The 15152-nt window shown below is 43.8% G+C and overlaps 2 protein-coding genes across 3 annotated transcripts in view; one reads left to right on the top strand and one right to left on the bottom strand.

Annotated features, from left to right (window-relative positions):
• Window positions 1–5336, top strand: part of EEF2KMT (eukaryotic elongation factor 2 lysine methyltransferase) — a 6926-nt gene extending 1590 nt beyond the window's left edge. The window contains exons 2-8 of the mRNA XM_017741240.1: window positions 49–111; window positions 716–796; window positions 983–1084; window positions 1288–1421; window positions 2644–2951; window positions 3881–4030; window positions 4757–5336. Of these exons, the coding sequence (XP_017596729.1) occupies window positions 49–111; window positions 716–796; window positions 983–1084; window positions 1288–1421; window positions 2644–2951; window positions 3881–4030; window positions 4757–4857 (939 nt within the window). The 3' untranslated portion in view covers window positions 4858–5336. The remainder of the gene's footprint in view (window positions 1–48; window positions 112–715; window positions 797–982; window positions 1085–1287; window positions 1422–2643; window positions 2952–3880; window positions 4031–4756) is intronic.
• A 1763-nt stretch (window positions 5337–7099) lies between these two features.
• ALG1 (ALG1, chitobiosyldiphosphodolichol beta-mannosyltransferase) overlaps window positions 7100–15152 on the bottom strand; it is an 8591-nt gene continuing 538 nt past the window's right edge. The window contains exons 1-13 of one of the 2 annotated variants that reach the window (XM_017741294.1): window positions 14993–15032; window positions 14801–14904; window positions 14666–14705; window positions 14192–14340; window positions 13596–13685; window positions 12832–12942; window positions 11861–11976; window positions 10958–10996; window positions 10321–10380; window positions 9500–9610; window positions 8439–8553; window positions 7645–7720; window positions 7100–7317 (exon numbers count right to left, since the gene is read on the bottom strand). In XM_017741294.1, coding sequence (XP_017596783.1) covers window positions 7183–7317; window positions 7645–7720; window positions 8439–8553; window positions 9500–9610; window positions 10321–10380; window positions 10958–10996; window positions 11861–11976; window positions 12832–12942; window positions 13596–13685; window positions 14192–14241 — 903 coding nt within the window. In that variant the 5' untranslated portion in view covers window positions 14242–14340; window positions 14666–14705; window positions 14801–14904; window positions 14993–15032 and the 3' untranslated portion in view covers window positions 7100–7182. Of the gene's footprint in view, window positions 7318–7644; window positions 7721–8438; window positions 8554–9499; window positions 9611–10320; window positions 10381–10957; window positions 10997–11860; window positions 11977–12831; window positions 12943–13595; window positions 13686–14191; window positions 14341–14665; window positions 14706–14800; window positions 14905–14992; window positions 15033–15152 lie in introns of those variants that run through there. The other variant, XM_017741295.1, reaches the window with a different exon arrangement.

Here is a 15152-nt window from a genome sequence, read left to right as displayed (position 1 = left end):
GGGGGGAAGCGGCACCGCGGCGTTGTTTATTTATTTATCCTGTTTTAGGAACTCGAACAAAGCCTGCGGACTGCGCCGGACTCCGCGCTGCTCGCGGATATTCTGCACAAGGTGAGGGACAGCTCGGAGTCACCCCCGCGTGTCGCAAAAACCGCCGGGATTGCTCACAAATACAGGGATCGGTGACCCGGCGTCGCAGTGTTTCCTTGGCCCCTGCAGAGCTGCCGATTTCCTTCTCTGCCTGGTATTTGGGTGTTCTTCGATCAAAATTGAGACCCGCGTGCTAGAGCACTGAATGGCACACTCAGCCCAGCCGCCCCTGGATATTCGGGGATACAGGGAATGGTGGTGCCTAAACTTGTCCCTGGGGATGGGAGATCACAGATCAGGCAGCAAAGCAACAAGGAAAGAAGGGAGGAGCAAAAGAAGAGGGAGAGTAAATTGGATTATTTGCACTCCATTTTCCTCTTTATTCTTTTGAAAAGGGAGATTTTTGTTGCCACAAAAAGTAAGAAATTCGTGGCTCCAGATCTGTAAACTCACAAACCAGTCAGAAATCATCCAATTTCAATTTCTGGCTTAGCATCTCTTGTACAGACTAAATCCCAGTGCGTTTTATGGCACCCAGAGCCAATTAATGGTCGTTCTCTGGCCCTCAGTGCCTTTCCTGAACCTTCCCCTGGGTAATTGGTTTCCATGGCTGTTCTCATTTTAGACAATTCTTCACCCTCTGTGTGTGAAATATCCCCCTTCAGCCAAGTACAGGAGGTGCTTCCTGACCGAGCTCATCAAAAAGGTACCTCTTGCTTTTCAGCTTATTTTTCACTAATTTTTCTCTTTTTTTCCTTTGAAAATACCTCATGTAATAACCAACCACAGCATTCAGTGTAAATGCAGTGTATTAAAATGGGGCTTAGAGTGCAACTGTTTTCTGATTCCTGACAATGTGATGCCCAGAGCTGCCCTGTTCTCCCCCCCACAGCACGAATCCACAGCAGCTGAACCCCTGGATGAACTCTATGATGCACTGGCAGATGTTCTAAAAGAAGGAGAATCTACTCACTGTTACAAAAACTACTTACTGGTAAACACTGACACTGTTCTAAACCGTATTTACTCACCCAAACTAAGCAATAATTGGCTTTAAAAACTAAGCAATAATTGGCTTTAAAAACACCCACCCTGAAGCCTGGAGTGCTTCCTGCCTTTTTTCAGGTGCTGCTGTTGATTGTAAACTCTAAACCCATGGTCTGTGCTGATCCACCTTTGCCTTCTCGTGTCCTGCAGCCCACGGGGGACTGTGTGAGCCTCTGTGAGAGCACAGCGCTGATCTCCGGGGGCACCACGGGGCTCGTCACGTGGGAAGCTGCTCTGCACCTGGGCCAGTGGGCACTGGAGAACCCCGGCGTGTTCAGGGACAGGTATGGCAGCAGCAGGGCTGGAGTCGTGAGGAAAGATGTGGTCATTCATGTAGGATCACTGAATGGTTTGGGTTGGAAGGGACATCATCCCCCCCCTGCCATGGGCAGGGACACCTTCCACTGTCCCAGGCTGCTCCCAGCCCCAATGTCCAACCTGGCCTTGGGCACTGCCAGGGATCCAGGGGCAGCCCCAGCTGCTCTGGGCACCCTGTGCCAGGGCCTGCCCACCCTCCCAGGGAACAATTCCTTCCCAATATCCCATCCAGCCCTGCTCTCTGGCACTGGGAAGCCATTCCCTGTGTCCTGTCCCTCCAGCCCTTGTCCCCAGTCCCTCTCCAGCTCTCCTGGAGCCCCTTTAGGCCCTGCAAGGGGCTCTGAGGCGTCCCTGGAGCCTTCTCCTCTCCAGGTGAACACCCCCAGCTCTCCCAGCCTGGCTCCAGAGCAGAGGGGCTCCAGCCCTCTCATACTGTGAGCTACACAACTGTAATTTAATAACAGAAATATTTAATGACAGACTGTACACCCAAAATAACTGAAATTACACCCTTTTGCTGCTGAGCAATTGCTGCTCTTGTCTGTTCTGCAGCAGTCAAACTTTAAGCCAGGAGAGGACCTGTCAAGACATGGTTTAGAATGAAACCTTTGCACTGTGCAGTCTGACCTGCTCTGTGAGGGCACCTGTTCAGTTTTCAGTAATTTAACTAATGACCTTCACTCCACGCTGGGATTCACCAAGGATTATCTACACTAGATGATCAGTGTGCAGCTCTGATCACATCATCTCCACTTTATTTATAAGCAGTCAAGAGGAACAAGGACTTTTGAGGAAAGATAATTTAATAATAATTAAGCTTACAGGGGAAGGAACTGTGCTGCTCAGTGTGTTTCTCCCCACTGACTGAAAACTGGAGAGCCAGCTCAGGTGAAACAACTGTGCTGCAGATGGCTAAAGCCAGGGGGTAACATCTCTCATCCCTGTGGTGGGAATGCTTTGTGCCTTACAGAAATCAGCATTTCAGCTAATTAATTTTGTGCTGACAATTCCACCCTCAGTTATTCCCAACTCTCCAGTTGCTCGGGACAAAGGTTAGGTTGTGGATGGTTCACTCAAAAATTATTGTAATTATCTGGAACTGATTTTACCTTTAATTATATTTAGAATGTTTTGATTTCCAACTCAATGCAGAGTCCTGATAGTACTTTTTACTCCGTTACCCTTCAGGACAGTCCTGGAATTAGGGAGTGGGATTGGTTTCACTGGAATTGCCATCTGCAAGACTTGCCAGCCCAGGACCTTCATATTTAGTGACTGCCACCCCCGTGTTCTCAGACAGCTGGAAGAAAACATCCGGCTGAACGGCTTCATCCCGGAGCCTGCCGGGACCTGGAGCATCCAAACAGAGTCCCAAGGACAGGAGGTGGAAGGAGAGAACTGCCAAAACCCAAAAGTGATTGTTGCTGAGCTTGACTGGGGCTCAGTGACAGAAAAACAACTGCTGGGTCTCAGAGCTGACGTTGTCATTGCAGCAGGTACTGCACACTCTCAGGGGGAGCAGGGATGGGCAGGGCTCAGCAACCCTGGCAGCCTCTTGAGGAATAACAATAAAAAACCCCCAACTACCTACAGACCTTTTTTGTGTATAAATTTGGAGGGAGTTTTCCATTTCTAATAATGGAAAATGTAGTGACAGTAGAATGATAGCAGTGGTACCTGGTGAGACCAGAATGTCTCAGCTGTAGGTCTTACACCCTGATTTGGAGCTTTGCAAAGAAAAACCTGAGAATCCAAGTGGAAAAATGACTTTGTCATCCGAGGTATCACAGGATGCAGTGACTGGGAATTGTATAAAATGAGGTCACTGCAGGGTACCTAATGCCAATGACGCTGCTCAGAGCCCAGCCCAGCCCCAGCTGCACTCTGAAGGCAACAGCTGAGGGGGACTGACATCTCTCTGCTCTTTGCTGTTACTCATTACAGCAGGATGTGCCCTTGTCACGTTGCAGCACGAGTACCTGCAGTGGCACACACACCTGGACACCGCTGTGTAGTAAACAACCCCTCTGAGTGTCAGCATTCCCCCACCTTGGTGCTCCCTCAGACCTCTCACCACCGTTTCTGCTCTCCAGGGAATGCCTCCCGATGAGAACTGCTGCAAGTCCTTGGCATCAGCCTCTAAACCACTCATTGCTAACAGGGCAGGTTTGTTTTGCCAAGGGCAGTGGGAACAGGGAGCACCAACACTCAGTGGTTCTGCTGCGTCCCTTAGGATGGGCTTAAATAAAACATCTGCCAATCCACTTACAAAAAGGAGCACTGATTTTCAGTGATGAAGGCATAGCACATAAAACATCAATATTCTCCTGCACTGTGAAGGTTGTATTTCTGCTTTGCAGTTTTTATTCTGGTTTTTGCTCAATTCTCAATAAATATTGTATGTTTCTCTTTTGGTTTTTTGCAGATGTGGTGTATGATCCTGAGATGATTTTAGTCCTCATTGGGATGCTACAGAAACTCTCCACCTCCAGGGCAGACACAAAAGCTCCTGAGGTGTTCATTGCCTTCACAATCCGATATCCAGCCACGTATCAGCTCTTCCAGGCTGAGCTGGGTGGGTACCTGTTCCATCCAGTGTTCAGTAGTTTTGCCTTTTTGCCTCTTTGGCCATTACCTGTTCTGTGGTAGAGAGGAGCAGGAGCATTTGTTGGTGAGGAGCATTGTCCAAGAGCAGGATCTTATCCTAGAGCTGCATTTAAGAGCAGTAGCTTTTCCACGTGGATCTGAGCAGGAGCTTGGAATTCACCTTTAGGTAGATCCTGGCTATCACAGCTCACATCTGTGAGGGATGATTTGTAAATCTGGTGCCAATAGGAAAGTAAAAAAAGGTTTAAGCTTAAAGGAGGGAGCCATCTGTGCTGCACTGTCACAGTGATAACACCTGAGATGCAGCCTGAACCCTTTATCTTATCTTACCTGTTCTTTGAGGGTTAAAAGCCCCAGCTAGAGATTAAACAAAATAGGGATTTGGGGGTTTTTCTTCATATACACTTCTAAAGCCTCTTTTGCAGTCTCTTTGCTGCTCAGCTGGTGTTCAGCAACTGTATCTGATGATCCTTGTGGGTTCCTTCAACTCAGGGTATTCTGTGAAATTCTGGGTAATTCACAAAGTGACATTGAGTGTTCAGCAGAGGCATTAATGGGATTTTAAAAAAACACTCATAAGCATTTGCCTGTAGATCACAGCATGCTAAAGATCTCTTCTTACAGAACTGGTCATGCAACTTTTGCTCTTCATTTTATTAAGCATAAATATGATTCCCAGTGTTTCTCTTCACAGATAAAGTTGGGATCAGGTGGCAGATGATTCCAGCCCACAGCAGCTGTAATTTTCTCTATGATGTGCAGCCAGATATAACTATTCTGCAGTTATTTATATAAGCTTGGCAAATAGAACTGGAATTTTGAGACCAACAGGAGCTGTGTCAGCCTTGTAACAAGATTATCCTGAATTCTGGAAACAAGAGATTCTGAGGATACAACTGTACACGTGGACATGTGGAGTTCTTCCTTCCTGTAATTCCCAGCGTGGATCCAAGCCTGCTGCTGCCCCTGGGAAGTGAGTGAACCCCAAGCAACAGAAACCAAAAAGCCCCAATCACACTTGGACTCTGTAGAAGACAACAGAATTCAAGTGGGGTTTTTTTCCCAGCTGTGTTGTGATTTTTAAGTGTTGGGGGCAACCTGCAGGATGAGGATCTCCCACAGACAAGGGAGCAAAACAATGGTTCAGAATAATCGATGGGTTTTGATATTAAAACCAGCTCTAATTGTCTGCTCTGGTCTTTTATACTTGTCTGTACATATTTGCAGTTTGGGTTATCTTAAAAATCCCCAATAAACAGTGACCAATACCTGCAGTTGTGTCCAGGAGAACTCTGCTGTAAATCAGGTGCATCTTTACTCTGCAGTGGTGACAATTCAGAATTGATGTCCCTTTCTGTCACACAAGGATTGCCACTTCCACAGTGGCTGCTGGGAGTGAAAAAGGAATCACACTCCACAGCAGTGCTCCAGGTATCCTGCAAGGAGGAAGGACTGAGCTCAACACCTGCTCTGAAACTTTCCATCATCCATTAATCATTCTCCTCTTGGGCAGCATTGGTCCTGAAGCAGAAAAATCAAAGTGCTGCTCATGCTCCTCTTTTGACTTCATTTTCTCTATTAAAAGCTACTTAAAAGGAAATGAAAAAAACCTTCAACCTCCTCCTTCTGTAGCAATGGATGATACCTTATCTTCTTATTCAAGCTAAAGGAGACCACAACTGCTGGGATCATGCAAGAAGAACCCCAGCCCAGGTTTTTGGCTCCCTGTCCCCAAAAAGATGAACTCAAAGGTGTTATTTCTAGAGTAAACACAAACTGAAAGCCCACACAGGAGCTCCTTTATCTCCCCTTACACAAAATTCAAATCAAAGGTTCTGTACAGAGCTCATTTTGGATCTAAAAAGTTCTATTATAGGAAGATGAAACCTCTCTAAAGCTTTTAGCATTACTGTTTAATTAGAGAAGTGCCTGATTTACCTCCCTGAGCACAGGAATGGCCAAACCCCCAGAGAGGATTTTGACTGAAAACAGGAAAAAAAACCCACAAAATATTTGGTAAATAAATCTTTGTGGATCATTCTTCCATCAATAAGCTGGAGGTTTTGCCAAATTCCTGCAGTAAAGCAACTTAGCTCTTTATTTTCACCCTTTCCCTTCTGACAAAAGCAGATATTCAATGGTTGCTCAGGCAGAGTTTAAAACTGCTGGTGCAGAACCCACTGTCCTCACCTCCCACCCTGAAGCAGGAGCTCTGAGGAGCACTAAACACAGTCCAAACCAAGCACATTTACTCCTTCAGTGACTGACATCTTTTTTATCACCAAAAAGGTGATGAAAAAAATCTTCTAAGCCTTAGGCTTGCATGTGGGTACTGAGCTTAATAAAAAGCTGAAGGCTGTACCCGAGCAAGCACTCACAAAGCAAAGTGCCTTTGGATTAAGTTATACATACTTTACTCATATATTTTGGGTTTATTTTTCCCTTTTCTGTTCATCTGTTCAAAAAGAGATCAATTTTATGTTCTTTCCCAAGGTAAATGGGCACATTCATTTCAGAGTACAAGGAGAACACTCACTGCAAGCTCTGCTTTCCTCTAAGTGCCCAGTAAAGCTGTCACACGCCAGTGCTGTGCTTCCACACTCCTGCATGCACTGTCAGAAGGAAAAACAACTTGGAAACAAAATGGTTCTGTCTCAATAAAACCACACAGGAGGATATTCAGTGCTTGGGCAATTAACTGGTAAATCACAGAATCATTTAGGTTGGAAAAGACCTCCAAGACCATCGAGTTGACCAGCTGAAATGAACCAACTCAAATGAAAAGCATCTGCCATATGCTGAAAAACCCATAACCCAAATCACCTACTACTGTGCTGACTGTACAGGAGGTAAAGCTGGTAAGAGTTTCTATCTGTATTCAAGGATCTTCACCAAAAAGGGACCTTCAAGCAGCACAGGTTCCCACACAACAAACAGCCTCAGCACCTTCAGCACCTCCTACTCACCCAGGAAGCTGAAATTATAAAGGAAGAGTGTGAGAACCCCATGCCAAGATGAAAGAGTTAGAAACTGGAAGTGCAGACAATACAAAGCGTTTATTCACTGTCTCCCAAATCTCTGCAGCTGCAGGAATGTATTTGACAGCCTCCTTCCCCCCAGTCATTCCTTGTTCCCCAGCAAGGGAAGGACGATCTGGTCCCAGCTCTCGTCCCAGCGCAGCTGCCGCGACACTCGCAGGTTCTCTCGGAAGCTGTGAAGTTTCCCTTCCAGGTTAGGGAATTCCAAGAAAAGCATCTGTAATTTAAAAAGCAAAACCACAGAAAAATAACCATCATGTTCCATTTCAGGCTCATTCCAGCCTCCCCAGTGTTAACCCTCAACTACAACTGCAGTTCTGGGGTCTGGCCCCACAAAGAGAGACCAAGGACAGTATCTGAAATGCTTTTGCCAGCTTCAGATTCACATTGAAACAGAAGTGATGCAAACAATGCTCAGCAGGCCAAGCAGTACCTTGTGAGAATGCAAAACACACAGGTGCTGCTCAGATCTGAAAAGGCTGCTCACACAGTGGCACCTCTGGGGTTATTTCTGGGGGGAAAGAAATCAGTCAGAGCCCTTTACCTTCAGTTGTTCTGCAAGTTCCTTCGAGTCCCTGAATATCAGACCGTTCTCATTGTGTTTCACCAGCTCGTGTAAACTGTGAAAAAAAGTCACAGAAGGAAAACTGAGGCAAAAGGCAGTGAGTTTTATTTAAAATGTTGCACAGTGACACCCAAAGAGACCAAACCAGGATATCTGTATCATTATGGTTCCAGATGTCACAAGCTCCACACCTGACAGAACGGAATTAAACAGGCAGTTTTAAACAGTTAAAGGCTTCTTCTCCTTTCTGTGTCAAATTAAATCTACAACTGTACCAAAGGGCCCTCATTCTGTCTTTGTGCCACTCATCTGGACATCCATTAAAAACCAGGGCAATCATCTACTTTAAAACTAACCCACAAGGAAAATCTGTCCATGAACCATCATGAAATCTTCACAGAGAATTTATCTCCTTTTATAAAGCTACTGTTTTCTCAAAGGACCATAAATTCCAAGAATGCCTGTGCATACACTCAGCCTTTCACTGGACAGATGTGTCTATGCAGAAGAAAGCCTTTTTAAAAATTAAATAAATGGAAACAGTGGAATACAGAGATTTTTTTAAGGCAAGTGGTCACATTAAATGCTCCCAATTTTGTAGAAACTAGTATTAATTTTTAAACTTAAAACAACCTTGATTTCTATCTTACTGAATTTTAAAAATGGTATAATACAGGAATCTCATTAAATTCCTGCAGTAGTTGCTGAACTTTGGCTTTGTAAGAATATTGCTCTAGGTGATTCCCTTGAGCTGTAACAGAATAAGCTCTTACCATTCAAAATGTATTGCACACACAGGTAAACAGCAGCCAAACATATCCACCACTTTCATGGGCAAATCCAAACCACTGGAGGATTGATGGAGACACACCCCCAGGTCTGCTGAGCCTGAAAAACAAACACAGCAGAGTCTGAACTCTCTGAAAGCAGCTCCTCTGTCCCCCTGCAAACCTTTATTTCTGTGCTGCTCTGGATGGTGCAAGTGAAACCTTCAACTATGCAGACTGACACAGTTTCAAGCCATCAGGGGAAAAAATAAAGCACAGGATGTTTTGTGACTCACATGAGTCATGTTTTAGAAAAGTGATAAGTGAGTGCATGTTAAATTAAAGGGATTTCGAAGTTTTATGTATCTTAAAACAGCCTTTCTGCCTCTTAATCTGCTAAAAATGGGTAAGTAAAGGAAAACCCCATCACAATCCAATCAGGATACACTGCATGGCTCACTATTGACCTCTCCCAGTTGAGGTCAGCTCAAAACAGAGGAATTACAGTGTGATTTTACAGACATTATGTTCATTACTTGAAAAGGACCAAATAAACAGTGTTTTACAGCCACAGAAATTGTCAGGCTCTAACTCTGCAGAAGGAAGATCACATTGAATATGTATTTTATTACTTTATTACTCCCACTTCATGCTGTTACAATGAAGATGCTGAGGGAATAACATTCCAATGACACGTTAATTTAGAATTTCAGCTGCTTTTGGTTGCTCAGCCAACAACTTTTTCATTTCATTTACTGGAGTGACCCTGAAATTAAAGTAGAACATGCACAGACACCTGTATTTCAGCACAGTTGGAAGAAACAAAGAGTGCAAAGAACAGGCTGAAACAGCAACACAGCTACTTCTTGGGAAAACAGGGAAAAGCTAGCCAGAGGAATTTAGCAACTTTGCTGGAATGAATCAAATCCATGAATATCCTGTCACTAACCAGTAACATTCCTGACTATATTCTCCCAGCTTCTGTGCGCAGTCTGCATCAGCCCCCTGCCACTGTGCCAAGTTGTTTCCCACACATCCTCTAGCCTATTCCATCACCCACTGTTTACCAAGCAGAAGAGGGTAATCCTCAGCTTCCAGCCATGGTGTACAGATCTGGATATGCTTAAAGTGCAGTTTTTGGATCAGTCCATTGTAGTAATCTTTCAGAGGTCCTTTGCCTGTTTAAAACAGAAGAAACTGTTTTATCAAGATGACTGAAAACATTGAGGTCTGTGAAATACAAGCTCCTGTTGGATCAGGTGCACAAACAGGATACAACACTTGTGGTATCCATAAAAAGACATGAAAAATCTAAGTTCCCTTGAAAGCAATGTGCACCTGGACTTCTCTTACTCAGTAATACAATGAGTTTTCCGTCAATGTAGAATTGTGGAGTTTTTAAGGTTGGCAAAGCCCTCTCAGATCAAGTCCAGCTGCTCCCCAGCACTGCCAAGGCCAGCACTGACCCATGCCCCAAGTGCCACATCCACATGGCTTTAAATTGCCCCAGGGATGGGGATTCCACCACTGCCCTGGGCAGCTGTGCCCGTGACCACCCTTTCCATGAAGGAATTCTCCCAATGTCCAATCTAAATCTCCCCTGGCACAGCTTGAGGCTGCTTCCTCTGACATTGCTTTTGCAGCATCATCTCAACATTGACTTTAAATTGTTTTTCATGCAGAGCTGGAGCAGACAGGGAGGCTTTTTAAAGATGTGCCATTAGTAGATGGTGCAATAATTCAGCTATTAATCACTGTTCTTATAACCAGACACAAAGGAGAGAGTCCCTCCTCTCTCCCCACCAGCAACAAAAGAGTCAGCACAGAACAAAAGTGACAATGAAACCTTCTGTTAGCACCGAAAGAATTGTAACACAAATATTCTTACCTGTTATCACACACACTAAAGCTGGAAGCTTGGCTCCCTCCTTGATAAACCTCTCATAATCTGGAGAAGGTAAAACACTGGTCAGAGCTGACAAACATGAGGGTGCTTGGTTTAAGAGTGCTGACAGTGCTTTAATTACTGAGCTTCCCACTACAAGCAATCTCCTTACAAGCATGTATCTGTAACACAGCAGTAAATTCAGCAATGTTAACAGTTACAGACTTCTACAGAAATAAATCAGGCTGTTTATGCACTATGCATAAAGCATTTCTGCAACTGCTCCCCAATCAGTTGCTTCAGTAGATCAATTTAGAATTGCAGCTGCAAAGTCTACAAGATAAGACAAAGTATTCCCTCCCTTCCTATTAGCAGATGCCTGTGGAGAGTAGGTCTAATAGCTCAGAAAATAAAACTGCAGTTTAGGAGCCACTTAGAGATTAAATTCTCCCTGACATCTCCTCTAATTGAATTCAGATGTTGCACTGCTGTATTTCAATTACTAATCTGAAATTACTGCTAACTAATCAAATACAACTGCATTTTCATCTGAATATAGAAGCACTGCTCTTTAGCAAAACCCTTCTTAAGTGTCCAGAAGACCTCTCTGAAAAAGTGAGATCAATTCCTTCATACCTACCTTCTAAAGCTCTCAAAAGGACTGAGAAGTCTTCATCCTCTGAAAGAGAAGGCTTTATTAGTGACATTCATATTTCTATAATATTTAATTTTTGTCTTTAAATAACAATTGAGATTTTCCTCATCTTCACCTACACAATTTCAATACAGACCATGTACTCAAAAGTTAAGTATATAGTCTGTATTTAAAGATTACTATTTACTACAATGTACTATTAAAAATCCCCTAGTTTATTTTCAGAAATAAAAGTCCATAACCACGCACAGTGTTTATTCATTTCCCTTGATGGCAACATGACAGACAAACCAGCTACAAAAACTGCACATCTTTGAAGCCATCAAGTTAAAATTTTCTAGTTTCTAGGACTGAGAATTAAATATAAAAACTGCCCTGATTATTCAAAGATAAAGACAATCCTGGCCATGGTCACTAGAAATGGATTTGTTTCCACTCTCTGTTCCCTTCTTCATACAGAGGGAAAAAAATGTACATAATTATGTAATAAACATTATCAGAAACCATGGAATCACAAATTAGTTTGGGTTTGATGGGACCTTAAAGCTCATTTCATCCCAGCCCCCTCCATGGGCAGAGACACCTTCCAGTAGAGCAGGGTGCTCAGTAAGGAGTAAATATTTGAGTTTCTTAATCTGTTTTACACTAGCATGCAAGATAGTATGTATAGAATGAAAGCTAAAAAAAACAAGTAGGAAACTTCTTTTAATCATTCTTAAAGCTGTGCTCTATAATTAAAATGTAACTTCTAAAAAATCATTTGTAGCATTTGTATCATACACACCTTGTCTTCAAATCCTTCCAGGAAAACAAAGGAAAAACACAACTTCAAGTGTGAGAAAGTACCAACAGTCCTATTTTATATGAAAAATAAAACTGATTCCCAACCTGTCCAGCTGGTGCTGCTGATGAGAAGGGCTGGCCGGCCCCTGGTCTTCACCACATTCCCACTTTTCCCATCCCTCTCGGTGAAGGCCGATCCCTCGGCACTGGGATTGACAGCTCTGTACTATGGAAACACAACTTCCTGAGGATGAGCTACATCCACAGCCAGCAACAGCAGGGAACACTCTGCTTAACTGGCATGAATTCCCAGACACTTGGCTTCAGATTTGCTGCTCAACTTGTCTAGGAACAGTCATTACAATACAGAAATACCAGGACAGGGCAGGCCATTTTTCCCTCTTTCCTGCTGCTACAGGCACAATTCCACTTTCCAACCAAATGTTTTCCTTCACAAGTTGAGCAGAGTCAGCCTCCCTTTCCACAGTCTGTCTCACACTTAGCACAGCATGGAGGCCAACAGCACATTTATTCAATTGAACTCAGAACCTACACATTCTGAGCTGGGCATTTCCAAAAAACCCCCACCACACACTACAGATTTCACTTCATTTTCAAGCATTAATTTGGTGAAGTTAACTCCCTGGTACATCTCTTACAGGTGAGATCCTGCACACAGCCAGAGAGGAGTGTTTAACCCTTGGACCAAGATCCTGAAGGCTCTCCACAGGAATTAAGGAAGGGATGCTATTAAGGAAACATCCAACCACTGCAGTGTGGGTCAGTGGGAAGCAGACAGCTGCAGAGCTCCACCCTAGATACCCATCACAGATTGCCTCGCTGCTTATGCCAACTTCTTTAAAAACAAAACACTTCTACTTCTTGTGTCACCACAGTTCAATCATTTCACTTTTTCTGGCCTGTCCTAGTGACAATTAAGGCAACTCAAAGCCCCCTGTGCCTGCTGGGGGTCAGAACTTGTGACCCTCTCCCCCACAAGTATTTCTGGTCACTTAAGTGCCACAACTCCATGTCCCTTGGTTTAGGACTGTAAGGGCAGCTGCTCTTGCACATACCGTGGTTTGAAAGGCTCATAGTCCTTGGCAAGTTTCATGTACAAATTGTGTTGGAGGTCTAGTGGTGTTTCCTTAAAATAAGATGCTGGTTTGTCATACAAAGTTACAGCCCTGCAAGGAAATAAATGTGTGGCTTAAATAAGATACAGATGTAACAACATGCACACGGTACAGTGGCAGGCTGCAGCAGTGTAATCAGAAAGAAATTAACTAAATCAATACAGCAAAGTAATTCATTTTTTGACTCTTACAACTTCCCTTACTCCTGAAGTTTGCTGGAACACAGCAAGGTGGACATGAGTAACAAAGAACCCCTTTCTTGTGTGCATATTCTAGGGGTGAACTGCACCTGTAAAAACTGCAGACATCACTGTCCTGATTTTCAAACTTACTCCATAACTGGCCCTGAGCAACTCTGATCATGAAGCCCTCTGACTGGAAAAGACAAGCTGGCAGGCCAGACTAATTGTTCAAATCCCAGTGATATCTGTCCCATTCTGACTCCACGGGCAGCCTGCAGCAAACTTCCACGGCTCCTGGGTTGGCACCCCAGTCAATGGGGTGTTAGTTTAGAAGGATAATGAAGATTCCTGAATGCTCACACTCCACTGGCTCATCACAAAACTGAGCTGATGTGTTTCATCGGTGATGGATGGGCTCAGGAGAGCTGCTTTTGTCATTACTCTGAATCCTGAATCCTCAGGGATCTGTTCTTTCATTTACTCAGCACACACACACTGAATTGTCTGAGATCTGTGACTTACTTGATCTTGAAATTCACCCAGAGATCTTTTTTCATGGCATCAGTGACACACAGGTTATAGTCCGACAAGCGCCCAAAAAGCTTTTCATACCTGACAGAAATTAAATGTCAGTCAGAAACCACAGGCAGGCAATTGCAGCAACTGTCCCCAGTGCCCATGCTTGATAAAAGCCAAACAACACCCAAAGAAACCCAACTGCCCCCAGAACTGAAATCTGATTGCCAATTTTTGATGAACTCCTACTCTCCAAAGCCTTTAAAGCCTTTAACTACACATAACCAATTATATTCAGCAAGGAGCTGTTCAAAGAAGAGCTGGAGTATAAAGCAGCATTAGAGAATAACAAAAAAACCCAGCACATATAAAGAAATTGCAGTAACAAGATCAACATTTGCATATGCACATAAAAGCAACCTGCCTACTTCCTGCAACCCCCCTCCCACGTGTTCAACAAAAGCAGCTGCAGAAAAGAAACCAGTTTTACACAGCAAAGCCCAGAAATCCCTCCCTGTGCCAATTATATTCTCCCCACTGGTTTCCATTCTGCATTCCACCAAGGCATGTGCTTTATAAAGAGCAGAAATGACTGTACAAACCATTTTGCAACCAGGACTAGCGGGTGGTTCCTCCCATGACTCAGGCTCATGATGGTGTATCCATAGTTGTGCCAATCAATGATGAGTTTGCTCCCCCAGAACAGTCCTGCCACCCAGGCAACAGCTATACTGGGTAAGCCTGGGGGATTCTGCTCAAAAACCAAAACAAAAATAGCATAAGACTGTAACCAAGTGACAAGCACAAAGCAGCTACCAGAAACAAAAAATCAAATTGAAATTGCAGCACTTTAAAGGAGCTTCATAAACAGAGACTTTGTATTCACCTATGAACACTGGCAGGTACTTCAAATTTAACCCTGGGATCAAGATCAAAACTCCCCTCCAATAAACACACCAACTTTACTAGTAAGATTTAATCTTTACTACTACCCATGCCAATGAAGTTTGAAAGCACAATTAACGGGAAGAGAAAACATGACTTGTTAATAGACAAAGTTTAGAGCCAAAAAATACCTGGATACAGGTTTACACCACTGATGAGGCCAGTTCAGCTCTGAAATAATTAGAACAATGTCTGAAACAGCTTAAAATGCCCTGTAATGTAGCACTATTTATTTTTATTGAAATTAGTCCCAACATAAAACATACCTGAAGAAGAATATAGGATGGCTGTTCTATCCTCAGCAATGTGTACAGTAACTGCACTGACTGCACGAGAACCTTTAGGACGTACTGGAAAAGCTTTGGACCCACTGCAAAGTGACAGAAAAGCAGGTAAGAACATGTCATAGGTTAGCAAGCATAGTCCCGGAAGGGACGTCCTTGCTAAGGGGTGCTTACAGTTTCCACTGGGAACTGATAGAACCTATCAGCTGGCCAGTTTGAATATGGACAATTCTCTAAGCCACTTAAAGTTGTGATCACCTCTGTTATACACATTTAAGAATAGGCAAACTCCCCCTCCAAGCTCTCTCTCGTTTCCGGCGCTGGGACAGGTGGC

This window comes from Corvus brachyrhynchos, unplaced genomic scaffold (genome assembly GCF_000691975.1).
Source record: "Corvus brachyrhynchos isolate BGI_N302 unplaced genomic scaffold, ASM69197v1 scaffold58, whole genome shotgun sequence".
Lineage (NCBI taxonomy): Eukaryota > Metazoa > Chordata > Aves > Passeriformes > Corvidae > Corvus > Corvus brachyrhynchos.
The sequence above is the reverse complement of the archived record's forward strand: the minus strand, read 5'-3'. Positions and strand labels throughout refer to the sequence as shown.